The sequence below is a fragment of the Anarhichas minor genome, unplaced genomic scaffold (assembly GCF_050575085.1).
Source record: "Anarhichas minor isolate MPS153535 unplaced genomic scaffold, ASM5057508v1 ptg000040l, whole genome shotgun sequence".
Classification (NCBI taxonomy): Eukaryota; Metazoa; Chordata; class Actinopteri; order Perciformes; family Anarhichadidae; genus Anarhichas; species Anarhichas minor.
This window is the reverse complement of record NW_027466486.1, coordinates 8,071,297-8,099,177: the sequence shown is the minus strand read 5'-3', so window position 1 is coordinate 8,099,177 and position 27,881 is coordinate 8,071,297. Positions and strand designations below refer to the sequence as shown.

The 27,881-nt window shown below is 43.6% G+C and overlaps 1 protein-coding gene across 1 annotated transcript in view; it reads right to left on the bottom strand.

Annotated features, from left to right (window-relative positions):
* The window catches only part of LOC142968139 (arf-GAP with SH3 domain, ANK repeat and PH domain-containing protein 2-like), a 31,959-nt gene extending 13,003 nt beyond the window's left edge, over positions 1-18,956 (bottom strand). Inside the window, exons 1-2 of the mRNA XM_076107904.1 lie at positions 18,340-18,956; positions 2,845-2,917 (exon numbers count right to left, since the gene is read on the bottom strand). Of these exons, the coding sequence (XP_075964019.1) occupies positions 2,845-2,917; positions 18,340-18,465 (199 nt within the window). The 5' untranslated portion in view covers positions 18,466-18,956. The remainder of the gene's footprint in view (positions 1-2,844; positions 2,918-18,339) is intronic.
* Positions 18,957-27,881: the final 8,925 nt, after the last annotated feature.

Genomic DNA, 27,881 nt, shown 5'->3' with positions numbered 1-27,881 from the left:
TGCATTTACACCATTTACCTACTTTCGTTTATATTGTACACACTTTTTCCACACCTAAATGACAAGCAAAATAAAACAGTTTCAGGTTTAGAGAAACGCTTGAAAGGTAGCATGGCGGTTAGTGGTGTGTGTGTGTGTGTGTGTGTGTGTGTGAGAGACAGGAAAAAGGATTCCTTTTTGCTTGACCTCAGGAAACGATGACTGTGTGTTTACTGGAGGACAGAGGCCATGACGCGGTTGAACACACACATAAACACACACTTTTACAACCTGCATAAATGGCTTGCTAATATCTAACATCCTTTACTGTATCTTCCCTCTCAAACACACACGGAGGAAAAAAACATGACAAACAGTTTGCAGGCTGGTTTTGCAGCGTCTTCTCTTACACACACACACACACACACACACACACACACACACACACACACACACACACACACACACACACACACACACACACACACACACACACACACACACACACACACACACACACACACACACACACACACACACACACACACACACACACACACACACACACTTTAAATCACCAGACTGGCCTCTGCTTCCTCTCTCGGTCTCTCCCTCACACTAGGCTCCATCAGGTCGGTTGACGCTCTGACGCTCACTAAAACAATGTGCGGCCTTCGATCAATTCAAAATCTCTCCACAGACGGTAAGAAAACAACACCGGGCTCCACGTCCACTTGCACCGAGAGAAGACCCTTTACCCACAGACGACTCCATCCTGCATTTCAGTGTCTCATCTGATCGTGTTCCTCAGACATCCGTCCAGTTTGATTACATTTAAGCTTGTGGAAGTCTCATTGTATTGGTTACCTTGCAGCCAAGAGAGAACGGTATGATCAGAAGGAGAAGGTCAGCCCAGATGGCTAAGTGCTGCATTATTCAGCAACTCTATCCTGCTCAGCTCTATAGGCGCAGCAGCAGGAACACGCCGCTCACTCGTCCGCCTCGATTCTTTATCTGTTCGGCAGCTTTGGCAGGTCTGTCCGAGCGGCTGTGCTCGATCAGCTCCGGGTTCTTCGGGGGTTTGAGATGCTGCTGCTGGTTTATTCATCAAAACCCACAAGCTGACAGGCTGACAGGCCCCTGCAGCAACACGGGTCTGTACAGCTTTCCCAGTATCTTTCGTTCACATTTCCCATCTCTTTCTAACTCTCTGGTATACGAGGCTACTTTGCTTGCTCAGCCTCTGCCGTTCTAGCCAAACCTCCATCTTCCCCTCACCTCCTCGTCATTAGTATTCCTCACGTCATCGGCGATAAAATATGCTTCCACGGTTTTGGGCTCGACAGCCAGTTCTACCAGGACAGAATGTATTCTCGGAGTAGTGAGGCAGTCAGTGTTGAGGCTTCCTGTTGTGTGCCTCATTATTCAGGCTGTATCCTCTTTGAAGAATATGAATACAAATGCTGTGCTTTCATTCTTCGCTTTATACGCGTCAGCATATACTCAAACATTGTGTTTAGTATTTCTCAACCGTACGCAATGTTACCGACTTTGAATCTTGCGAGCATAAGGTCTGTCCAATTTACTGGAGCAGTCAACAATGTTTGCATTGCATAAAAGTTATATGGGATGATCTTTATTTTTATGTTGTTGATAATTCCCCATGGTAGAAGCGGGATAATGCCCTCCCAGATGTCTATTTTCAGATACGAATGGCCTTCAGAGAGAGGGTTCTGGCCTCCACGTCGTCCATTACTTCCAGATAATGAACCCCTCGTTATCCATTACTTAAGCTCTGGGTTCATTTTCATTGATGATATTTTTTTCTTTACATTTAAAATCAAGTTGCAGTGTTTATATATGAGCTTGTATTTGCTTAATGGACCTCACCAGTGTGTTTTAGTTAATGTTTTACTGCTGATCAATTTGAAAAGTCTAAACTGAGTGAACTAGACTTGATTATGTTACTTTAACCCACATCCATCATTAATATTGATCGGTGCAGCTTTAAATATACAGTAACGGTAGTAAATGGGCTAAAAGGTAGATTTGCTTCTACCCAATTTTTCCTACAGCAGATGATCTTGTTCATAATGAAAACAAATTTAAAACACCTACAATTCACGTGTGTGTGTGTAAGTGTGTGTATCCTGCTGCACTAACCACACACACATTCAAATGAAGGTAATTTATCAACATCAGGGGCATTCATTCTAGCAGCTGAACAGGGTGAGACGTACACGCTCGTACACACTCACAATGTCAGCCGTTCACGTCATGGGGTGACACAATAGAGGTTCCGAGTCTGGTAGCGACAAAAAGGCACATCATGTATGTAAATGCACAGTGAGGTGAGAAGGTGAGTGTGTCCATGCCTCAGCAGCCACACACACAGACACAGCGTGCGCCCCTCCCCAGCTGTTCCTTTGGGGGGTCTGGATCAGACAGCTGTCCCCTCTGGTCTGAACAGTGCTCACACTGTTCTGAAAAAGACATGCTCAGCACATTGTTCAGAGGTCTCTCTCCCTCTCTCTCCCTCTCTCAGCGGGGTTCTGTCAGGCAGGCCGGACAAAAGACACTGGAAACACCCAACACTGTCACAAGCAGCCACAATGACCATGGTAATAACACACACACACGGCTATCCTCTCTACGTCTGCCTCAGAATAGAAAATGCAATTAGTAATCATTTCCATTTTCAATCCATTGTGCACTTTTGTATTGAAACCAATTATCTTGTGAAAACAGAAAAATCTTCTTTTTTTTTGTATATCAAAGAGAGAAACATGTTATGAAAAACTACAGCGAGAGTGCTAAGATAAGGAAATGAAAATCCCGGCATAGAGGACAGACGGGGGAACTCACCTAGACCAGACGTGTAGATGGCCTTCACAGACTTCTTCATCTTGTACAGAACACTTCGGTCCACATCCAGAGCCTGTTACAGACAGACACACACCCTCACGTTAGAGTAGATGTAATCATTTAATGACAGACATTAAAGCATTTTGTGTTTTTTTTAAGTTGACTAAAGACATTTGTCGATTTTAAAACAACCTGAGTCGATGTAAACAAAAGCATAAAAAAAAGACGTATCCACTAAAGAAATCTAAATCAACTGAGACCTGAACTGAAACGATTTGTCGACTAATGGAGTAAGAGGGGCCAGTCCTAATATTCTGATATGGCAGCTCTCAGTGATACAGTATATATCTCAGTCCTGTTCAGAGACCGTCACAAGGATGTTGATTTAACTCTACTGTCATTTCTGAGGTCCCAGTTTGTGTTGTTGCCGTCCTGAGCTGGTACTCCTGCTTTTTTTGTCCACGTCCTGAATGCAGGCATGTGGTACCGTTTGTGTGTGTGTGCGCCTCTCTATGCCACCTCTATTCTGGCTGCAGTCAATGAATTATTCAAGGCAAAGCTAAGAATAGAACTGAGCTGAACCATCATTGCTTTCTGTGTGTGTGTGTGTGTGTGTGTGTGTGTGTGTGTGTGTGTGTGTGTGTATTAGTATAATAGCTTGTAGGGAAAGAGCAGTGAGCATCTGCAGTCTCCTACATGAAGGACAATTTCGCTGAGATGTGTATACACGGGCACACACACACACACACACACACACAAACCTATGACTACCCGTAGACTTTCACACGCATTGAGACCAGAGACTCACACACTAAACAGAGCAAACACTGGGAGTCCAGCTGAGACAATGCAGCACTGTACCAGTGATAAGTGAGGCAGTCTCTCAGGATGAGGGGGGATTTTGAGAAATTAGTTTTTAGGGACTTTAATAAGTTCGTCCCCCAAAGCGGGCCAGAGCTGGCGCCACTTTTCCCTTCCCTACTCCCCATCCGACTGACATATATCAAATCGCCTAGACCCTCTGAAAACAAAACACACACAATGGCCCCCATTCAGCTGCAACACACACACAAATACTGTACACACCCACACTGTCCTCTTTGCAACACCACTAGTTGTAGTGACGAAATGTGTTGAATCCATAAATCTGTGCCGTATTAATATCCAAGCTATGAGCTGTTTGCTAATGCAAAATGGAAGAACCACTCCGCACTCCCGGGGTCATATTCACACACACACACACACACACACACACACACACACACACACACACACACACACACACACACACACACACACACACACACACACACACACACACACACACACACACACACACACACACACACACACACACACACACACACGACGGAGAGAGAGAAAGACAGACGTGACTTTAAAAGGAAAAGATGACAGATGAATAAAGTGTCGCTGGTCGAGGACGGGTAGAATAAAAGAAGAACACAGAGCTCAAAGAAAAGACGAGAACAGTTTGCTCTGACACACTACTGATGTCTCACCATCTACACAAGATTTAATAGCAGAAGTGCCCTTTTTTATTATTACATTTTGATTCAATATAAGGCTCGTTAAGCTTCAAGGAAAACGAGCAGTGGCGAAGGCCATCTAATCGAACTATAAAGATAGGAATCTCCATCCGTCTGTCCTTCGCATATCTGGAGAACGGTCCATCCGATATATACGAACGCCACAACCCGAAGTCAATTGGCGTTGAGCTGTTCTTGAGAACGCTGCGAGTAGTAATGCCGGGAGCCATGCAATCGGGCGTTCCTGAAGCGCATGAGCTCCTAACGGGCACGTCCTGAACAGGCACTGCAATAGAGTATCTAATAACAGATGCAAATGTTTCCACGTGTGGGGGAAAAAACTAGAGGTTGCACTGAAATTCAGACACCAGGCTTATAATCACTATCTATACATACATTTTACCCATTTTCACAAATACATTGTGACATGTCACAGTAGGGAAAAGCACAGGTGTAATTGATAACTACTGCATTCCATTTAGCTGCTTCAATTTTAGGGTCCTGGTATTGAGCGTGCTCGCTCACTGTCACCCTGTCACTGGGACACCTCATCTATGTTGCTCTATAAGCTGCGTCCAAATTATTCAGAAACATTAAAAATGTATTTACTGTTAATTACATTTTCCAGCTGCATTACTTCCACATCTTTCAAAACTTTAACAAGGATACTTTAATTTAAAAAAAAAACAATCAACGCAGGTTAAAATGAATATTGTTTACCCAAATAAACTTCTAGACAGCAGTACTTGGTAAAAGTATACATACTAAAAATACAACCTGGTGGGAACTGTGCAAATAAAAAACAGCCAGAAGCTACTTGCGTTGAGTAAGAGTAAGACTCAGTGCTGTGGTTTTAGGTCCTTCAACTCCTGCTAAATGACTCATCTGTTACATATGCCATTATCCTCCGTCTGGCTCACTCAGACCCCACACAGCCATGCGTGTCTGTATACTGTTAAAACAGGTATTTTTAAAACAAACAGCAGAGACAAAACGAGTGAGAAAAATACAGCGGCAGAGAACCATCTCCGTCTCCACCGCCAAACCAATCCAACCACACAAAAGACTTTTAAACGGGTAACTGGAGACAGCACCACCTCGGGCTCTACCCTCCACATTTAAGCTACAATGAGTACTCGGAGCGAACGCCTTGAGAGAACTGAAAGCATTTCTGCAGGTACCTGAGCTTCTGTTAGACAGTAGAAATGCATACGTAATTCTGCATGCATATGTAATTCTTCACAGACCGATATTTCACAGAACTGCATCACTCCTTTGTTTCAGTATTGCAGGAAGCAATTTCTAAATGAGCCCGTAAAACCTACTTCAAACTGTCATTTATTGATTGATTATTTGATGCTGCGAATGTGTTTGGTGAGGAGGATTTGAGTTCAAACAAGGGTGAGCTGCTGAAGTCGAAGCATGCGACGGCGTTTACCAGCCGAGTGGTGCAAAGAATCAATAAGCTACCGGAGTGCGTTTCATTCAGATTATATATTAGAACTGCAAAATGGTGCGTGGCATCAATGCTGAGTTTTCAAAATGTACAAAAAATTACATTAATATGCATTGGACACTCTGACCAATGCAGCTGGGCTCCCTGGCAGCAGCATTGACGTGTTTGTGGAGGAAGACTAGCCAAATGGACAAGAGATTTACAGCAATCTGTTCACTTTGTAACTAAAGCTTTTGGTGCATATGCTGCGTCAACACAGTCAGATGGCAACTACTGTATGTGTTCTGCTCTAGGAGCGTGTAACTGCTTTGGTATCGGTAGTTCTTGCAGCAGTACACTGCAACTGAGAGGTACCGTTACGAGTATGTTTATCTGCGTTAGTATGAAGCAGGCTTGTGTTAAAACTGAGCATGTCGTAATGTTACATGCGTCTACAAAGTGGCCTCACAACACCAGATGAGATGTAAACGTTTGCAGCTTCAACAGTCAAACCTTTGTTGTATCCCAATTCCAAACTATGTACCAATTCTATGCAGGTTTGGAGCCGACACTTGAGTGTTAAGTTCATTCAAATAAGTCATGTGTGCTGAATCTGCTTGATTTTTGGGTGTCCCACAATGCAATGCACAAAGGAAATGGGGAAGCTACTAACAGCTGCAAAAAATACAAAAGCAGATGGGCGTGAAGCTGCTCCCAGCAGATCCTGGAAAACAAAAAAGTATGTATCGTGCATTCGTTTTTGTTGACTTGGCAGAGGCTTGCTGCCTCATTTCCAGTCAGTATAAATAGCAAAGCTATCAACACCTTGTTGTATCGACTACACAACGGTCTACAGGCACATTGGCAGATCTAAGCCCCTGTTTGACCACCACATAACATCAGTAATGAGCCTGGTTTGACCAGTGAAAGCCTTACACGCACATGAACATCACAGCTCTCATCGAGCCACGGTCTTCCTCGCTCTCTCACACACACACACACACACACACACACACACACACACACACACACACACAGGCAGTATCACGCTCCAGCACACCCTTTCAATCTGCACAGAGTGGACTGTCGGGGGAAAGGGGCGAGACAAGTGGGGGACAGACAGGCGGGGTAACAAACCAATCCCTGCTGAACACAACACACACACACTGCTCTAAATCAGTCACACTCACATGTACACACACACACACACACACACACACACACACACACACACACAGGTCTCTTCAATCACTTTCACACATTTCCAGTCTGATATGCACTCCAGGGTTCAGCAAAGTGACTCTTCTCTAAGCACCAGGCCCCACAATGTGCTGGCCCTCTTGTTTGTAGCACTCAAACAGCTTTAACCCCCAAAAACTATTCAGAGCGAGAGGGGGAATTCCTCTGCCGCGCAGCCTTTCAACGGGGCGGGGATCAGAGCTGAATCCTCGCACAATAGACTCGGCCTCTGAGCCCTGGAGCTGCTTCACAAGCACACTTCACACGACGCTAATGCGGTGTCAGCATTTTCCCCTCTCCTGATAGCAGCTCAGAGCGAACTAGCCAGAATGGCTCTTTACTCACTTCCTGCTGCTTACTGACCGTTTGGGAATTTGGATGAAGCAGGAGAAGGAACCCCCAAAATGAATTGAATTAATCCTCGTATTAACGCACGACATCATCATCATCATTGTGATTACAATCAGGTGCCATCTGCCAATCTAGAGAGAGCATCACAACACTGCTGGGTCACTTATAGTCATGCCCTTCCAGGAGAGTAGTAACGCGTGTCATGTTACTGATCTCTGTGAGCACAGTGCAGATGGACAATATCTAGTGCTTGTGCGTGGACAGATTATAGATACTGTAAACCTAATTAATGTTGAGGATGAGCAGATAGATTACAGTATGAACTGACAATCTTTCCAGTTTGAAAATGTAATAGTCGTCTGAATGAGAAGGTACAATTATTGTAAATATGATGACTACAGATGAATACTGTGAAACAAAAAAAAGGAATAAAGAAAATAAAGAGATCCTTAAGAGATGTCCGTATTACAGGCTTCATAACCACCTCCTGTTGGCCCTGGAGTTACTATCTTTGGGCGGGAAAAGATTAGTGTAAGCAGACAACAGCCCCCAAATAGGCGACTCATTTCTGTATAAAGTAGCATTTTTGACTGCTGTCCCCAAGGCAAAGCTCAGCTGGGTAAGCACGTAGTTCGGCTGCAAGGACCCAGACCAGGGCGAATTAATCCAACGTGCTTGTTCCAGCATTTGTCAAGGTCTTCAAAACCAAAACAAGACAGGGTCAAAAAGTCCTCACATAGTGCAGCAATTGTTGTTCACATGAAACATTGAAAGCCACTTCATACAGCACCAACCCAAGAAGAATGCAAAGGGAAAATTGGTTTTGGATGGGTTTCCCCTTCATTGTTTGGTCTGTAAATAAATCAAGAGGTTGTAAAAACAAATGCACATCAATGCTCCCAGAGCCCTAGTTGAGGTCTTCACAATCCTTGTTTTGTCTGTAGCAAAGATATTCAGTTTACAATCAAACAGAATCGTTGATTTTGTTTCAACTGATCAAATAATCTTTCAGCTCTAGTGTGACTGAAAAAGACAGAAACAACGGGATGTTTGTGTGTGTGTTGGAGAGAGGGAAGCATCTTCAAAGTATGAATTATATTTAAATCACGATTATTTTCATCCCTTGAATAAAATAACCATCTGGTGTTCCACAATGACAAAAGGCTAGTTTAAGTATTCCGACACATGTAAGCCGAAGGTGACTTCACATGGAACCAGAGGGACGGGGAAGAGGGCCACAAGAAAATGTAGTGTTCTCCACCTCTTCCTCCGCTGTCTGAAGAAGAAAGACATTCCTGGATGATTGCATGCTGGAGTGACTGACAGACAAGGCAGAGAGCCAGCCCCATTGTTCCTGCCGCCTAAACTATCTGCTGATGACAGCATGTCTGCTCGACAAGACGCTGTCCCACTTCTTTCAGAGGCCCCGTCACTACGCACACGTTCAATTTGAACAAAACACAATCCAAGCAATCCTCCCCATCTGTAGTATCCCTATCGTCATCACCACACACTCGTTTATGGCTGACACACACACACACTCGCACACGTGGGTTGTGTCTGGTGTCTCTTTATAACTCGTCGTCGAACCTTGCCCAAGCCTTTAGGTCCTGCGCCAGCGAGAGTTATGCGAGGAAACAGGCCGCATACTGTGGAAGTCAGGCAATAAGAAGGCTGCAGTCTGGGATACAATTATCTAATTTATTTCGTGCACGTGTGGCCACAGTATCTGTGATGGCTGTGGTGGGTTGTAATCCGTGTTTTATGAAACTTCAAAACCAAACAAACTTCACCCCTCAAAGAAAACTACTAAAACATCTAAGAGTGTGTAAAACTCACACACACACTCCCACCCAGTGGGAACATAAATAAAAAGCCCTGGTTTTGATTTGTAACTCATGGGCAAGACTTGACATCACGTCAATCAAATTTATTTCAACACAGCGGTGAGGACAGCCCACACTGACGAAGAGTACTGAACCCGTTTTTGAATAAAGTGGTCTTCAAAAGGTTCTTTGTGAGACTAAAGGTTCCATTAAGAACCCTTTTAATCCAAAGAACCCTTTTGGAAGAAAGAGTTCTTCAAGGATTGTTTAAAGCATGGATATTAACTGGGAACGCCCACAACCCCTCAAAGATTGTGAACCACGATCGCTGTGGTCTGTGCACCCCGGCCCTATAAAGGTTCTAGATAAAACCCTCGATATAGAAAAGGATTCTCACTAGAGGCCCCTGGGTGGGTTCTTGTTAGCACCTTTAGAAAGTAGAAAGGTTTTGGATAGAGAGACTTCCGGGTGGAAACACCATTACAGTATATATAGCAGTCCAGCTATATATAGTTTCCCACCTAACCCTGCCTCCTCCTCCTTGCAACACAGCAGCAGCACTGTTGGGTGTTAATTGGGAGAAAACATAATGTTGATGTAATGCACCACAGCTCGGTTTTCCTGTACGTTTGACTGCCAACAGTTATGTTAAGTCACCTAAAAAATGATCTATGGAGAATTTCCCCTGTAGAAAAATAAATAAAACACCATATCATTAGTCGGCAGTCTTGTCCACCACATTACAGAATCAGACACGTCAGCAGGTGTGCCGTTAAAGTGGCCGCTTGGTGCTGTATATACTGCTGGCCAGCTCTCAGCCAGACACACAGCTCCACATGTGGCAGAGTAAGGGTGAACACAGGAAGGGCACTCTCTCTCTCCCTCTACCTCAACATCCACAGAGGAAAAGCTGTGACTCATTCAAAACATCTGTCAAATATACAGTTTAACCCTGCAGGTATCAAAGAGAAGGCCGATCCCTGAGGAAGCTGTGCCCGACTCAAGCTGCTCACCCTGACTTCTTCTGCTACATGTTAGTGCCGTGTGCTTAAGATTGCGCAACCATAAGACCAGTCGGAGTCCAGTCCATCCAAGGGACCCAGAGCTGCAAAATCCACTGCTAGAAACTGAAAACAACCCTTTCAAGCGTTTCATTCACAACTCTTCTCCGTGCTTTGCTGAGCAAGTAAAGTCAATATTGGGATAGAAATGGGTTCCGTTGAGCCCGGCGCTAACAGGCCATGGCTGCAGGGTTTCTCTGTTCTCTCACACAGCTGAGATGTGTGTAGTCAGCCTGCCCTGGGGGTCGGCACGGAAAACTCCTGCATTCAAGTTCAGTAGGAGTGTGGGTCACAGAGAAAGGGAGGGGGAGGGTACTTTTTACTGTGTCATAAGACTGTCTGACACGAGCGCATTAACAGACACAAGCGCACAAGCTTGGATGTTGAAAGTACTTTGTTAGACTGCGCTTCGACATTGACTGCATAGTAGGATTTTGTTTTTTGCTGGTTATTCCTGCCTGGCTGGAAGTTGTTCAAACGTCTCATCTACCTTCAGGCCTTCTGGTATTTTAGCACCGGGACACTTGGGGCTTTACTGCTCATCAGTGAGCACTACAAAGACCGCTGTTGGACCAGAGCCTTGACCACCAGCTGCCAGGAGTCACACTGGGATGACAACATCAACTGCAGTGCTTAAAGTGTTAGAGAAAACAAACTTTCATGTTAACCACTGAGGCCTTTTTCAGATTGTTTTACAAGGAGAGAGAACTTTTGTTTCTGGTTGGTTTTCCCAGACGACTGGTGTTAATACTACAGTGGCAAGGTTTTTTCTTTTGTGTCTAGTCTGAAGAGCCAGACCTGTGAGAGCCCCAATCAGTTACTATCCAAGTTTCAAATTCACTTCTTCTCGCACTTGTAATTGTTCTCATTTACACATTATGATTTTGTCACAACCTGCATTTCTTCAACCGCCTTAATGATATAATTAAATAAGGAGGGTAACACATGTCAGGCCCTAAAACACAATGGATAAAAATAACAGCGGAGAGTCTGGCGCCAAGTTTAAAACCTCTTAAAATGGTCTCCCCGACTTTGAGGAGAGTCTTTAATGAAGTTTGTAAACCAGCAGGAGACTGTTAAAACCAAGTTGGAAGGAGGGGCCGGGAAATAAGGACCAAATGTGCCGCGCTTTGAGAGGGGAAAAAAAAAACCTCCTCTGACTTCACCTTGGAGACTCTCTTTGGCTCTTTTCACACAGACATACGTGTCAACCTCATGGTGTCAAAGCAGTAACGTCAGAGGAAAGGTGCCCAACGGTTACCGCAAAGTTCTGTGTGATGAAGCCTGAAGAGAAACAAGAGGGAAAATGACCTGCTTTCTCCGGGAAAATGCTGCAGTAAAACACTGAAGTTAGAGTGTGTGTGCGTGTGTGTGTGTGTGTGTGTGTGAGACAATCTGAAGGGCTAAAGACAGATAGATAGAAGGGATAGAAGTGCATCTATCTAGAAGGGATCTAGGATTATCAGACTATTTAGAATGTTAAATAAATCACAACAAAATACAGACTGATTCAAAAATGATGATGAGCAAAGAGTCTTCTTGCAGCACCATATAACCATATAGTAAAGCTCCCTTGAGCGTCTCTAAGGAGTTCAAAACACTTCCCCAACAGAGAAGAGGTCTTGGTCTGTTCCCTGAGTGAAAGTGACAGCAGGACAACACAACTGTGAGGATTCAGCCCTCCCACCCAACCCTGGCTCCCAAGAAGAGCCGAGTGGCCAGGACTACAAATCAATGGTGGAGTTCATTAATGAAGAGGCAGGGCCAGTCAGGGAACAATAGCCGTCAACAACAGCCGTCTCGGACAATCTGGGCCAGGACACTCTGATGGATGAGACGAGCTTTAAGCTCCCATTTACCCCCAGTGCCCCTAGTGTCCTACCCCCTAACCTCTGTGTCGGACAGAGAGCAGACAGTCTCACCTTTCACCTCCATCCCCTCCACCATGTTGGACTGAGAGTTTCACCATCCTCCGAACCAAATAGACCTACCAGGACCGACAAAAGCCAATGGTCTCCACACAATCTTGGTAATAAATTCACTCCCACCATCCAATCACTCATCCAATCACTCAATCCAAGCATTCAAGGAGGATAGACGGTGTACAAGAGAGTAAAATCATATCACATCAAAACAGTCAAAGCCCATCGGGGGATAAGAGAGATCATGGCTTTGAATCGATTGTTGACAGGACCGTGACCTTCGGCCTTGGTAGATCCACGGGGAGAGCTGCTGCATCATAATGAGGGCCAGGTCAGAGCCTGTCGCTGGGTGATAACACAGACCCTGCTCTACCCAGCCCTGGAGGCTGGAGAGACACCTCTCATTTCAAACAAAAGATCCCGTTGGAAACACTGAGGTCCCACATAGAGGATCCTAAAACCAATGAGTGATCCACCACTGAATCTGTTAGAATCCCAGACTAGGGGCGTAGTGGTACGTTTATTCTCCTGGACTGTTTTGAACAAAATATGAGTTCAGCATACAGCAAAAATGCTGTCTTATCAATGTATTATAGTCCAATTACTGTTCGGCTATTGGCATGTGCACAACATCAATTCAAAAGTGCCAACCTAACGTACAAGGTGCCACAATAAATCAAGCGTTTAACTGTTGACCAAGTTAGCGCAACACATATAGTTAGCACCATGAGTGTGGACAACACAAATAAAGTGCATCATCATACATCTCCTGCTGGGGATAACTTCCCAGAAAACAGCATTCAAGTCAATGGAAAACAGGTTGCTGAACAAAAGGCCTGCTCTCTGCTACTGTTTTGTGCTGAAACGTCTCATTTAAAGTGCAACGATTTATGGCCGATGTGCTAACAACCGAAGGCAAGCGTGCTCTCGTAACTCTCCTCCATGTGTCAGTCTGCCAGCCTGTGTTGATGCTGGAATAGTTCCCGAGCCAAGGGAAGACCTGACCTTCTTCTGCCCAAATTCCTCCCCCCATTCCAGGCAAGGTTGGCGGGTATACGGCTGAGGCCTGGCTGGGGACAACAGCTGCTCCCCTGCAACAGGTGGCCTGGAGGAAAGTTTAACAAGGCTCCAGACAGTAGGATTATCGATGCAAGGACAATCCACATTTAACAGCTTTAGGGACACACTGATGGATCTACAAGCGCTAACGCACACATGGACTAAATGTGCAATCTGGCCCAAGTGAGCAGTCCAGACCCCCAGCCACTCCGGCCAGTCTTCAGTATAGCACCTAAGAAGCTTAATGCTTCCTGTAATTGAAATGGGATTTCTGGTAGGATCACTGCCATTCTGTCTCCTTCCTTCACCCTCACTCTACATCCTACATCCTGTCCCACTGTCCCTTGACTTTGGTGCATAAACAACAGCAAGGCAGAGCAGGCCAAGAACATTGAAGCAAAGTCCTGAGCAGGAAACTCTTGGTTTTGAGTTGAATTAATATCATCTTGTGTTAACAGGAGGTATGGGTTTGTGTCAAGATAAAGCATGTCCCCAAAACAACCGGGGGGCCTGAGATTAGGATTAGAGGTGCTATAAAGAGATGAGAGACTAAAGACTCTCACAGCGGGCACTGTGCTTCTTTAACACTTGAGTCCACTGAGAATCTACTGACCACTTTACAAGCACCATTACCTCACGGTACACCAATATTAGGAATGTTTGAAATAGTCCGTGAGAACCAGACTGGAGGCTGGTGTGGCCTGCACAGCCAGGGCCAACAGTTGCCTGTGGATGCTGCGAATACCGTCGCCATTCCCAGAGGTACTCCCTAATAACCCCTCAACAAAATCAAGCAGCAAGGCAGCGTGTGCATAGCTTGCATACCAGTGTTATGGAGCTCTTTAGGATGAAATAAAAGCTAGATGGAAGACTAATGACGCTAGCCTTCAGGACTGAACCCCCCCCTCGATGGAGCTGTGTCTGTTTTGACAATGGGGCATCTAGGGATAGTAGCTTAGTTTATAAATGCTGTGGTATCACAGTGATGTTGTGGTATCATTGTGATGTAATACACAATGATACCAATAACTGATCCACTCCGCCAGAGAATTAATTCACCATTAAAGCTTTGAACGCCTGCCAGATGTGCTCACTAAGCCGTAAGTGCAACGACATGATATTACACAAATGTGCTTGTATTCGTACCTGAGCTAGAAGTGTACGCACTTGAGATCTGTTCAAGGAGACCACTCTATTGATTGCATAATTACAGGAGTCTCTCTCTGCCAGGCAGGATTCAGTAACTGGGTCTTAAAAACAGCCAGAGATGCAAAAATAGACCTAGGAGGACTACAATGTGGGCCAGTTTCTGGCCTCAGATAGACATCCCCGTGAGTTTTTATTGGGCGAGACAAAAGCACAGGGGCATTTTCATCAAGATCAATACTTACTTTTGATGGACCGAGGTCAGCTCAGCCCTCGGGGGCCGATGCCTCCTTCAATGGGAGGTCACGTGTACCTCATGAAAAGTTAGGCTACTCGCTTTACAAGTGTGGAGAATTATTTTGTTAAATGTTAGCATATCTCACAACGGGTCATTCAAATTAAATTCAAATAAATAAATGTAAAAGTATCCATCAAAGTTATGACTGGATTGGATCTTAGCATTCCCAGTGTGCTGGAGTATTCACTAGTGGCCATTCAGATCATTTTGAATTAAACGTTGAGGTGAAAACCAGATTCTAAAACTCTTATTTCTGAAAAGTCTGGACTCTGACCTCACCACAGGGGGTGGATGAAGAAGAGCCATGTGGCACAGGACCACAGAGGGGGGTGATGACACAAATCCTCTTACTGGATAAACAGGTTTTTATTGCTGTGGTTTTACCACACTCACACACAAACACGCAAACACACTGACACACACACGCTCTCCGAATGGCCTCTTAATAGCCAGCCGTTTTAAACTACTTGCCTAATTAAGGTTGTGTTAGATGCAATTAAGTTTAGAAAGAAGTAAATTACACAACATTTGTGCTGCCATTTACATAAAACCTCTGAGCGCTTGAGTCCCTGCTGTTAATGTGTTTAAAGGCTTCCAGTAAACAACCAGGTCTACGGGTCAGTTTTAAAAGGTCTTTAAAGAAGGTGAGGCTGTAAGTCCAACAGCTATTTTAAACAAGCACAAGCACCCTTTGGAAATACAGAGCGCTGGATGCACCATCATTAGAATATTTGGGGTAAGATTGTCAGATAAACACTGTTGATTTGGGTTAAGGCCTACTCTATGGTCGACATACACCACATCTATTGTTTCTATGATCGGACATACAGTGCACAGGTATGTCAATGGTGTGTATAGCATTGGTAACAGGATTGACCAGCAGAACCTGTCATTTTTAAACCATCTGGCGCAGCAGATTTACACATTAATCACATCCCTCTACTAACAAATTAATCTCCGTTACACAAGTTACAGCCACACAAAAAGCCAACTTGTGTCCAAACAGAACAGATGTATTGGTGATTTAGAGCATGACCAAATGCAAGGCTTTACTTAAAGAGGGACTCCACTGATGTCACACATCAAAGTCTGTTTAATGGTCTCGGGCGGTGCTATTGCATATGCAACAAAAAAAAAAAAAAAAAAAGATTGTATGAAGCATTGTGAGGCTCCAGAGGAAGCAGCGAGACGTCTGATTAATTGTCTCTGAAAATCTGGGGCTGTGCAGTGATGAAGAAGTGAGCTCACCAGACCTCAGTAGCCTGCTCGTCATCTCTGCTCGACGCTAGATTAGCCACTACTACCGTCACACACCGGAATCTCAGACCGAACCATCAGTGGTCTTGTTGCATTGTGGGTAATGTAGGTGCCAGGTTTTTTTTAACAAGAAAGAGGAATGTGTGGAATAAAGAAGACCATATGTCTGGTTCTGCCGCATCAAATTTAACCATTGCTGTTTTAAACTGTCCATCACAAGTCCAAGAAAGTTATAGGGGTGTAATAAATGGGCAACAATAGTCTACAGTTGCTTGCTGGCTGCACTTTGAGAATAGGCTGTGTTCTGAAATGATGCACCGGCACACTGTTGCATCACAGAACACTGTGCATCTCCAATCCGCCCGTCCTCAACTGTCAGTTGAAGGGGAAAAGCTAAGAAGTGAGAGCGTGTACAACAAACCTGCCATCTAGAGAAGGTCAGAACAAGCACAATGCTGAAAAGAGCTCCATCTGATGTTTGCATTTTCATGGAGTCTTCGTGAATATACAGACTATAGATGCATCATTAAACTCAAGGGTAAGAGTCATCCTCCTGATGGTTAGTCAACATTTCAACAGGAATATAAAATCAATTTTTAGACTTCATAAATGACCAGCTACTTGTGGATGCCTGTGTACTGTGTACATATGCAGATGTGCTTTTGTCTGCGTGCGTGTGTTTGAGATTCCAGGCAGGCCGGCAGACAATAAGTGGAAGTGTTCCCCGTCCACCGCAGTGTTTAATTGGTCAAACAGACCAAAGGGAGCGAGGTCTTGTTGTCCCAACAATAAGGCCTCGTGTTCCCTGAGCCCGAGCGCGAGGAGGTCAATGTTAAACACCGAACACACTACTCCACATCTCTGCAACAACAGTTCAGCAGCTTCAACTGCAGCTCATCACTAAAACAAAGCTGCTGAGTTTGATTCTCGACCAAACCTCACAAACCAGCAATTACTGATGAGCTACGATTTTTTTTTTTTTTTAAACAGTTAAATCCACACGCTCATTTGCCACAAAAAAGCACATTCCACTCGAAGCTGGGCTGAAATGCTTCGCAATAGCAGATTAATTTGCTATTTTTAAAACCAGCAGCAGCAGAGGTATGTGTACGTACTTGAGCAGGTGTATGTATGCATGCATGTGTAGCTCAGCCTTCCGCAAACACAGGTTCAAATTAAGGAAGAGAAACGCTGACGTTAGACACCAACGTATAATCTCATCTCTGCACAAATCATGCATTAGGATGTCCGTTTTTTTTTTACTACAAAAAGGTGTAACACACAAAATTGTTCTGTCATAAATCCATTCATAGGACAACTAAAACTTTTCCACCGTGAAATCAGGAGGGACCTTTCCTCACAGGACACAGAACATCTACACGCCTACTCCAACCTAACAGAGCAGAGACACACTAACACACCGAGCTGCTCATGTGGGAAATTCTATTTTTACCATCAGGCAGGGCGAGGCTCTACTATACAGCACACAAAGTAGGGAAACTATAACAAGGGAGGGAGGGAGGGCTGTCAGGGAACAAAGCGGAAGTGTCCTTCCTCCTGATGACCTGCAACACAAAGTGTTCTCTGTGCACACATACAGTACGATGCGGCCGTGAACAACAGAGTAACATTTCTCCCTCCATCACTGTCGGAAGCCAAAAGCACTTGCATTGACCACAACTGAAAAGTGATGCATGTATACATTCGTGTCTCAGTTTAACCTAAATATGTTTGCAGTCTGTTGTCGTTTTGTTTCTCAATGTCGCTCCTGTTTGTATCGTCTACGCAGTGCAAAGACATTGCAAGTACTGCATGTCTGTCTGTCTGTCCCTCTTCTAGAGGTTTCTTCCTATTTCCCCATTTAAGGGTCTTTTCTGAGAGTTTTTCCTCATCCAAATGGAAGGTCTTCGGAGAGAACGGGTCACATGTTGGACAGATTGTAAAACCCTTTTGAGGTTTAATTTGTTATCTATGATTTTGAGCCTATATAAATATAACTGACTGGACGATACCTGCTCTTGCTGGCTAATCATCGTGGGGGTAGAAATAATTATAAAGCTACTGTATAATGGGACAATGGAGGTCCAGGACAGCAATACAAATCTTGATAAACAATGTCTGAACTGGTTAGAATAGGAGTATGGATCATGAGGGAGGGTATGGTGCACAGGATGGCAATTTATTTTCCAATTTGTATAGAGGTGACGTGACCCCCCCCCCCCCCCCAACTCTGAGCTGACATGAATCAAACATACTAAAACATTTTGTCAATAGTATGGAAGGATAGCCCAACATAAATTACAATCCCTATTATGCTCAGACTCGTGTTTATGGGGACTACAATCCTCACTCACCTCCTCCAGAGCAGACACTGTATTCCTGCAGTGGGACATCCTGGTGGTGAAGTTAGAGGCAGTCGGCGATTTATAATCTTCATTCGTCTCTGCCACAAACTCTGTAACTGTGATTTGGTCCGGCATGGTTAATCCGTTTGATGGTTGTGAGAAGAAGACGCAGAAGAAGAAGAAGAAGAAGAAGAAGAAGAAGAAGAAAAAGCACTTTTTGTAATTCCCTTTTTTAGCACATAAAAGTTCACAGCAGCAGTAGTAGTAGTGTCTCTGAAGGTCCCCGCGGGTTGTAAACCATCTCTGGGTATGTTTATGTCATTCCCTTGTTTGCTCCCAACACAATCCAGTGCAGCGGTGTTGCACGCTGGCTCGAGGAGTTTCACCGCGCTGTGCCACACACAAGGTGATGGTGTAGGTTTATATCCTGACCGGCTTTCAACCCACTCACTCGCTTTCCATTCAATTTTTTTTTTTTTTTACCGATCGTCGTCTGGTCACAGGAGAAAGTGGAGCTTCCTCTGACTCTGGAGTCTGTTATCCGCTCTCGGTGATCGCAAACCTCCGGCAACGCGGGGTGAACAACTTCTTCCTCCTTTTGCCCGGAGAAACAACAACCAGGCGTTTTCAACGGGAGCGCAAGAAATTGACAAAGGTAGAGGAGGGGATTCAATGGACGCGCAACAGCCAATGAGGAGCAGCAGCTGGTAATTAAGAGCCAATCAGGATCCACGGGAGGCGTGGCCTCATGCTGCCTTCACGTAATCCTCGTACACTATTAAGTCCATTTAGCTATGTGTGGCGTTCAAGTCCCCAACTGCCTCATGAAAAGTGGCTCAAAGCTGTTGTGTGTAAAGTTGTTTAAATTTAGGAAACATAACTAACACGACTAGTTAATACTACTAGTTAGCAGCATTTTTCAGCAACAACAAAAGTGTGTCAGTCAGCACTTGAACATGTTGGTTAGCTTGTATTAGATTGAAACACAAGAAAGACGAAATGACAAAAAAAGGACTATTGAAAATGAACAAAACACATACCAGATTAAATTAAAAACGTTTATCATTTAGTGTTTACATTACTTTTCTGTAAACCCTGTGATTAAGTTTAGGTACACTTAGACTCTCAGTCTTAAAGGGGTTATTTTTATGTTTTACAATACTGCATGTAAACTGTAGTCTCAAACTATTGCAGTGCATATAAACAAGTTTGTAACATTTCTTGACCCCCCTCCTCTCTCATTGGTGTCCTGAGTCCATGTAAATGTAATGAATCTAGATTCTGGGGGGTGGAGGCGGAGGCTTGCTATTGTTACAGTATATTTCCAAAATCAATCAGCGCACAGACTAACTTTCTGTATTTGGTAGAAAACAATTGATCAAATTCAACTGATATTTATTTACTTATTTTCCAAATGTTGCTGCTCATGTCACACCTATGTTAAATGAACGAGTCAAATAAAAACATGTCTATATGTAAAATTTGCATAATGCTAAAAAGAAAAGAAAAAAATACAATTGTAAAATGTATCAAATCTTAAAACCAAACCCTCCTTACCCTTGTAATCACAATTCATTAACTAAGGTGTTTGTCAAATTTCCCAAATCTATTTTTGCACTCATTTTTGGCACTTGATTGATCTATAGCACAACAGCCAGTATGTAATCTAAATATTTCCGACGGCACTTAAAAGCAGCATCTTGATTACAGCGCAAGTTTCTTTCTTAAGGTGGAGGCACGAGAAGCAGCTGAAAATGATGCAGTGTCATAGTAGAAGTGTGTGTGTGTGTGTGTGTGTGTGTGTGTGTGTGTGTGTGTGTGTGTGTGTGTGTGTGTGTGTGTGTGTGTGTGTGTGTGTGTTAATACTGTATGTGTAATGTACGTTCTCATTCTGTTATGTTTTGTCTGAAAGGCACATTTAGTGTTTAGTGAGATCATTAACTGTCTCTCCTGGATTCATCAATCATTCAATGGGAATAACATGTATCAGTACAGAGGCCACCACAACACAAGCCTAATATACTGCCTAATGTTGCAGAAACCACTGCACAATACTGTAAATAATGTATGTCTCTGTGTTATTGTTTGCATGTCAATAGATTTGTGTTTACATTTATTCAGACAGCTGAGTGGAGATCATTTTTAATGAGCCCTGATTTGTGTCATCACACTGTATCAGAAAAAAATGTACTGTCAACTTTGAATCTGTGTACTCCAAAGTTTACATGAAGGTATCTACCACATTATAGGAGAAAAGTTGTTTTTTGTTTGCATCAGCTAAGAATAAATTTGATTTAAAATGGAAAGAACCCTGTTGGGAAAAAGCGGAGAAGAAAGACAGCATTCTATCATTAGTCGCCCCCTGAAACTCGTGAAGACTCTCTCCCGTGCCTGAATATTTTCTCAACAGGAGCTTGAAAAAACTGCAGCCTCTGCTCCCAGGGAGCTTGCGTTTTTCCTGGGCTTTGGTATGAAAAATCTGCTGATGCCTCCCAGCTCATTCAGCCCCGGCAGGACGGCCAGTGGTATAAATAGTATCACAGCAGCCGAGGCAAAACCCCGGGCAGCCTTTAAATCACAAACTGGGCAGTGTTCACACATTCTTTCAGCTCTGCAGCGTCTCCTGGCAAGCTGCTAAATGAAGAGCCCGAGACCCAGGCTGACCCTGACTGGCTGTAGGCCTCAACTCCATTATGAAATGAATACACACACTCGCAGCGAACATCTGCTATCCAGAGACAGAGCGGCTCAGTCAGTGAGGTCAGCAGAATCAAACCCTTCTCTGCACCACTGACATGGCATTATAGTTTCAGTAACATCTGCCTTTCTAAATGCAGGCTTTATCCTTTAAATCAAGACCAAACCAGCCTAAAAATACCTAATCTGTCAGTGCTGCACCAGTTGTACTTTTGGTTGCTGAAGAGAAGCACTGGAAACCAAGGTGAACAGGCTAATTCAGCAAGTACCGGTACAGGTAAGGAACTTAATATGAACAGCACCCTGTTAATATTTTAGGGGACCTGGAAAAGCACAACCATGCATTTCAATGAGCGATCATAAAAATGCAGCTCAAGGAAACATTATTAAAATGTACTCTGTCATGTAACCTTTGCATAAATAATCCATACTCTACTTTTATTGTATCATATAATCACCGAAGCCTCATAAAGTTTTGATTTACCGCAGCCCGTCGGTAAAAGAAGCAAAAGCTGGATTTTTCATCTGCCTTATTAAACATGAGCCTCATTCACCAGCAGCGACCATCCTCAATATAGACCTTGTTTGCGTGCAAACAACTTACGGCCTTGAGTAACAAGTCAAAGTGGTAGTTGTTGGATGGATTCGCTGTGGTCACGGCTGATTAGTGATTTAATGAGACACCAAACTGAAAGTCTTCATATTATACACTGCTTTGGTGCACAATGTGCTATTTTCACTTTCCTTTCCTTTGAACCCAAAGCTGATTTGGTGATGAAAAAGTGAAACAAAATGTAACCAGACAGCTGCAGACAGAGCAATAACCGAAGCAGATGTCATACTGTCCACAGAGACCCTCTTTGAAGATGCTTGTAATTTGTTTTGTGACCTTCAGTACACAAACATCTAATATACAGATCTGACTGTTAGCAGGAACAGACAGCATGTCAGAGCAAAAAAAGGGGAACTGACTTTTCAGCGGGAGTCACTTTTTCCTAACTGCGCTGCCGTGACATCATGATTGTGTAACAGGTGGGATAACCTCCCAATCCAGACTCTTAAGTTTCAAATTAGTGGAATGAATGACTGCTTTGTTTCGAATAATAAGCAACTAACGCTAACCATTCTGCAGCTGGAACTTTCCGACATGCAAGTGGATGAAATGGCGTATCCTGGGCAAAGCTCAGGCCCACTGCTCAAACATTCCCATATCAGCTTCTCATAGATCGCACATCACATTACTAACTGAATACTACTTTATAGAAGAGCTTTGAAGTGGCTGCACACGGGCAGGAACTGAACACGCAGTGCCTGCTGAACCCGAGCGGTAGCTGCACACTGAGGGACTCCTAATGGGAGAGGGATGAAGGGAGGAGGGGAGGGGAAGGGCAAAGGAACAAGAGGAGGAAGGGGAGCACTGAGGGGAGGGCAGTGAACTGTAACGAGCCAAGTCTTTTCTCACAAACTCTGGGAGGAAGCCCAATAATCAGTTCAGGCCAAACTATTGGACCTTTATTTGAATATAGATGATCGGCACAGGCAAGGCCTGAATAAGATGCAGCTAAGACAAATATCAGCATATAATACAGAATTCACCGAGTGTCTTTGCAGTCTTCTTTCCTGAATGTTGTATTGACATATACCGACCATTGTTCTGATGGCTTAAAATGGAGGAACAACTTTTCTACTGATACTTTTGTGAGTTTGATTCATACCAGGTCTGCCTCCAGAAAATACCCATTTGCTGGCATCAACGACACCATAACTCGAAATACTCTGTACTGTATATTTTGAAGTCCAGACCTCGGTATACCGAGACAACAACACTCAAACCCGGAGTTAGAGGTGCTTCTCACATTGACCATTAGCTTGGCTAAACTTTGCTTCGTAGTAACCCAGCGTTACTTCCACAGCCAGCAGCAAAAACAACGTTTACATCCACTGTGTGGCATCTAAAGAAAGAAAAGAAAAAATAATATTTTTCCCCATGTAGTAACTACTATATATACTGTAGTAATTCAACAGTAGTGGTGCATTTTAAATCATTCACTCACAGACTCATGTATGAAAGCGTCAGTAGCATCATAGGTCAGCGTTGGATGCAATTACACAGCGTTCAATCAACAATGGAAATTCAATTAGCTGCAGGAGATTAAGAGTTCTTCAGTGCTGTGTGTCTGACTGTAATACATGAACAGAACACTGCACTGTATGATTGATTGTCTTCATTTGCTCTTTACTGAATAGCACACATAGAAGGTCATTTGATCGATAAAGCATGGTTGAAAACCAACGTAACTACCTGCAGTGCTACATTAAACAAAGCAATGGGTTTTCCATTAATAAAATCCAAATCTGAGCACTCCCAGACCCTTCAAGCAGAGGAATGCTCTGGCTCACAGCTTTCATTTAACCTTGCCACCCTGAAGGACATCCAAAAATGTTATGTGAAATAATTGCATGACATTTACAGCCAGCCCCCATCACACGCTCCCGTCTAAGTGATGGTCTCTAAGAGCTGGGGCTCTGCAGCTGCTTCACCGTCATCATTAGGAGCAAGTGGCTTTTACAGTAATTATTGCTCCTCTCAGGATTTGGCACTATGAGCCCAAACACGTGGAGTGTCCCTGCACTTCATTATACTCTGACAGGCCGAGTGTCAACCTGCTCCATCTTCTCTTGGTTTCCTCTTTCCAATAACACACTTAATCAAGCATTTCACTTCTCATTTGCACCCTTGAAGAAATCACCACTTTGCAGGAACGTATATTTTGCTGGAAAAATATAGTTCCAATGTTATTTTGTTATATAGAATATAGCATCCCATTTTACTCAGTGTCCCCTGAGACATTATGAGGACGAGTACACCTCTAGTGAGCTCTCACTTTCTCCTAAGATAAAGGTGAGTGGTTTTGAATTCTCCCTCTGCTGTATATTGCCGATCATTTCCTCTAGTCCAAGGTCAATTTGAATGTACGCTGATCGTGCAAAAACATCTCCTTTATCACAGCATCATGCTTTTTAATGTCCACAATTAAATATTCATTCCTTATCTTCATTTCAGCTAAACGGCCACGCAGCGCGGGTTCAGTGGCTCTTCTGAATCTATTTGTGTCGGGATTAATGAAGGACAAAATGACATAAGCTTTGTGAGACAACAATCGAAACCAAAAGGGACACTCTCGGTCGGTCCTGAGTCAAGTACATTCCTGTACCCAGTACCTGTGAGAGGCGACCAGTCAGGCTCTTGAGCTGTATCTCTCAGCTCATCCACACACATTTCATTTAACCCAAGGGTAAACATTTACCAGGCGGCAGGCTCTGACTGAATCAGCACCTCTGCAGCACAGTGAATCCAAATCAACCTCACTGACGGTCCTGCAAACTCCCCGAGCAACTGTGCAGATTCCCAGGGTTTGTTGCATCTCTTCTGACGCCACAAGCCTCCCTGGCATTTGAACTGGCTGTGTTGAAGAACAAGAGTGATGGGAGGATGAAAGATTACCTTTGGATTCTGCTCTATTTCGCCTCAATTAGACAATTAACTTCACAATCTTGTATCCCGATTCTCAAATAATCTAAAGTGTCTGCAGAGTTCAAAGAGAATGACGAGTCGACTCTACAGTTTGGTGTACAGGAAATAATAAAGTACAAGCAGCACCGTGTGTGGAGTGATCTGTCGGTATCCTCTTGTGAATGCTAATGGAGGGGCAGTGAGTTCTGTCCGTGTAACTCAATTACAGTGTCTGTTGAGTCAGACTGTGCGCAGAGTGGAGCTTTCACATCCATCTTGTTCATCCATCTTCCTGGCTGGATAGAATTTTAGCCATATGGAAAAGCCAATCGTGGAATATCAGAGCTGCAGTATACAGCAGCAAAGGAGAACACGGAGAGTCTGTCATGATTATAAAAGGAAGGAATGGAAGCAAATCCTCTTTTCTGTGACTGATCAATGCTCAAGCCAGGGCAGACATTTTACATCTAAAGAATATCAATGATGGATGACTTTATTAGGCTCATTAGGTCAGCCCAAAGATATGTGACTGACGTCAGCTGTATCTCTATGATAAGTCATTGCCTTATCGTCCTATTGATTTTATTGCTAAAAGTCACCTTGAACAAAAGCTGATTATCTCTGAATAATCTTAATCCGTTCCCTTTATTGGAGCGAAGCATCAATGAACACCAGAGCAAATTCACAATTAAATGTAGAATTGTTAGATATTTTTGGAAATCATTTTGGGAAATAAAGCCTCTGTGAAACTGCAATGCCTCATTTTTCGACTTAACATTTATTTGTTGTCATTATAGCTGTTTTACGTGCACCTTTAGTCTACCGGGTGAGCTAGAAGTCACCCCTCCACTTCGATTTTTGCACAGATTAAACAAACATGATCATAAGCTTTAGAGGAGCAGGCCTTTGTGCTAAGCTAAGCTAATCGGCTGCTCACTCTGGCTTCCAATTTACCATATAGAGTGGTATCAATCTTCCCATTTAACGCTCGCCATTGAGCAAATAATAATAACCAAAAGAAAATCTCTCACTGTCTTATACTCTCACTATATGTGTTATTATCAAAAAAAAATAATTTTGGCATTAAAATTTGAAGATAATAAGTGTATGTGAAACCTAACAAGCCTCCTTAATTTCTGCTCTGCTCTCTTTCACTCCCCCTGCGGCCTCCATTGTGTGTCCACTTTGCATGCTGCCTTGGTTTGTGCAGTGCTGCCGAACCTTGGTGCACTGGCCACGGAGGGACTCTCATCTAATTCCGATTTGGGAAAACAAGAAAATAATTATCTGAATTGCCCTGTGATGTTAGTTTACATATTATATTTGTGTATTTGTTGCCGTAAACCATTGAAAAATACAGGTGAAAGGCAAGTGTTTACATGGAATAGATGGAAAACAAGCTTTATATCCATATCTCTTTGATCTATCTGTTTGGGAACATAAACCTTTTTGATCCTCGAGGATATGTTTCTTAAAGCACCCTGAGAGAGAACAAAAATAGAAAAGAATAATAAAGCATGAGGACACATGAGGTGCTGTAAGAGAGGGGAAATGAATGGGTGCCCCGCCCTTCAACTAACTGCGGCCAGAAAATGACACAATGAGCTGAGAGAGCTTATGTTTCTGCCACTGAAATAGACGGTGGTTACGGCTTTGACTCCACATGTTTCGTTGACGTGGGAAAAAGGATGGTTCGTGGTGTGTTTCTGCACTCATCGGTCTAGTTGTGGACAGCATGTAAGTGATGCTACCACTACGATCCTCCTCTCCTGTCTACGCTGGACGATGCTGTAAAATCAGCAATACACAGTGGACAGCAATAACGTCAGGAGACCTTCGCTGACTCATTCATTATTAATGTAGAGTAGTGTGAGCATATTTCTTGGATATTGCACTACACTCATTCAGAGGATGATTCAACCTTAACATAGGAAGTCTTTACACTGATATTCCCAGTAACCCAAGGATGTGATTTGAAAATGAGCAAGACCATATTGATTGTCTTAACGAACAGCTCCCGCAGGTTGCACTGCTGGACTATTTTGAGTGATGGTGATAATGTGCTCCCAGAGAAATCCCAATGAGAGCAAAGAACCATTAAAATGGTTTCTGTGTCTGCAGGCATAAACCAAAATGGAAAGGAAGAGACGGGAGGGTAGAACGACGAATAAATAATAAAGAGTAATGTCATGGCTTTCAGACAGAGGATAGTTGTGGTAAATAAACAGTGTTTATTCCATCTCTAAGGTAGTTATATTTGAGGAAGCCCCGTCCACTGACCGCAAAACAAAAAGACACTTCCTGTCCGAGAGAGAAAAGGCTGCATTTCCCTGGAGGAGCACGCCTGCAAAACATGAACTATTGACTATATAAGGAGCTGGACTTATCACCACAATACAGATCAGCCATACAGCCTAGATTATGAACAAATGTGAGTCATACCACGATGAGGAGCATTTTTTTGGGGGGGGCAAGGCACAAGAAAAGGAAGAGAAATGCAAAGTTATCACACATGTATGCACTTGTGATCTGCCCGGGTTTCATTATGAATGAGTGGGAACTTCCGGTATAGCTCATCCACTCATTCACATGCTTTCTTCAGCCTTTTAAATAGATTAGCGGAGGCTTTGTCTCGCCCTGCGCTTTCTCACCGTCCCTTTTCCTCTCTGAAGCTCTTTTAGGTGAAGTATCCGTCTGTGAGAGAGGCGGCGGAGGAAGGAAGGAGGATGGGGTTGCCATGGCGATGCCAACTTAACGAACTGTGTGTGTCTCTCTCTCTCTCTCTCTCTCTCTCTCTCTCTCTCCGTGATTGTGGGGTTAATTAGATATCGTGGAGGAAGAACAAAAACACAGTGGAGTGGAGTGACATGAATGCGACGAGGCTCTGTCTGCCCTCGCTGACTTAACGTCATACCCTTCCCGTCTTTGTGTAGTTATGAATGATCAATGGTGATTATATAAGAGCTGTGGTACATGAGGTGCATGGTGAGCGTTTCAGAGAGTAGTGATGGAGTCCATGGAGGAAGAGAGAGCTTGGCATAAATAAATAACCGACAATATCCATCATACAGTAACATGTGGTTTTAATTAAAACGTTGTATCTACAGTCATTATTGTAAAGAGATAATCAGTAATTACTAACTGCATGTTTGTTCTCTGCCAACAGTGTGTCTTTGCTCAGCCAGCTTTAACATTTCATGGAATCCTTTTGTGAGGATGTGCAGTCTCAAAAAAGCCTGTCGTGCATGGTTAAACAATTCAATATGTTTCCTCGCAGGCAGACACATACTGTATATATATAGCCTACACACTCAAAATACGCTGAGTCATTCTTCCACAT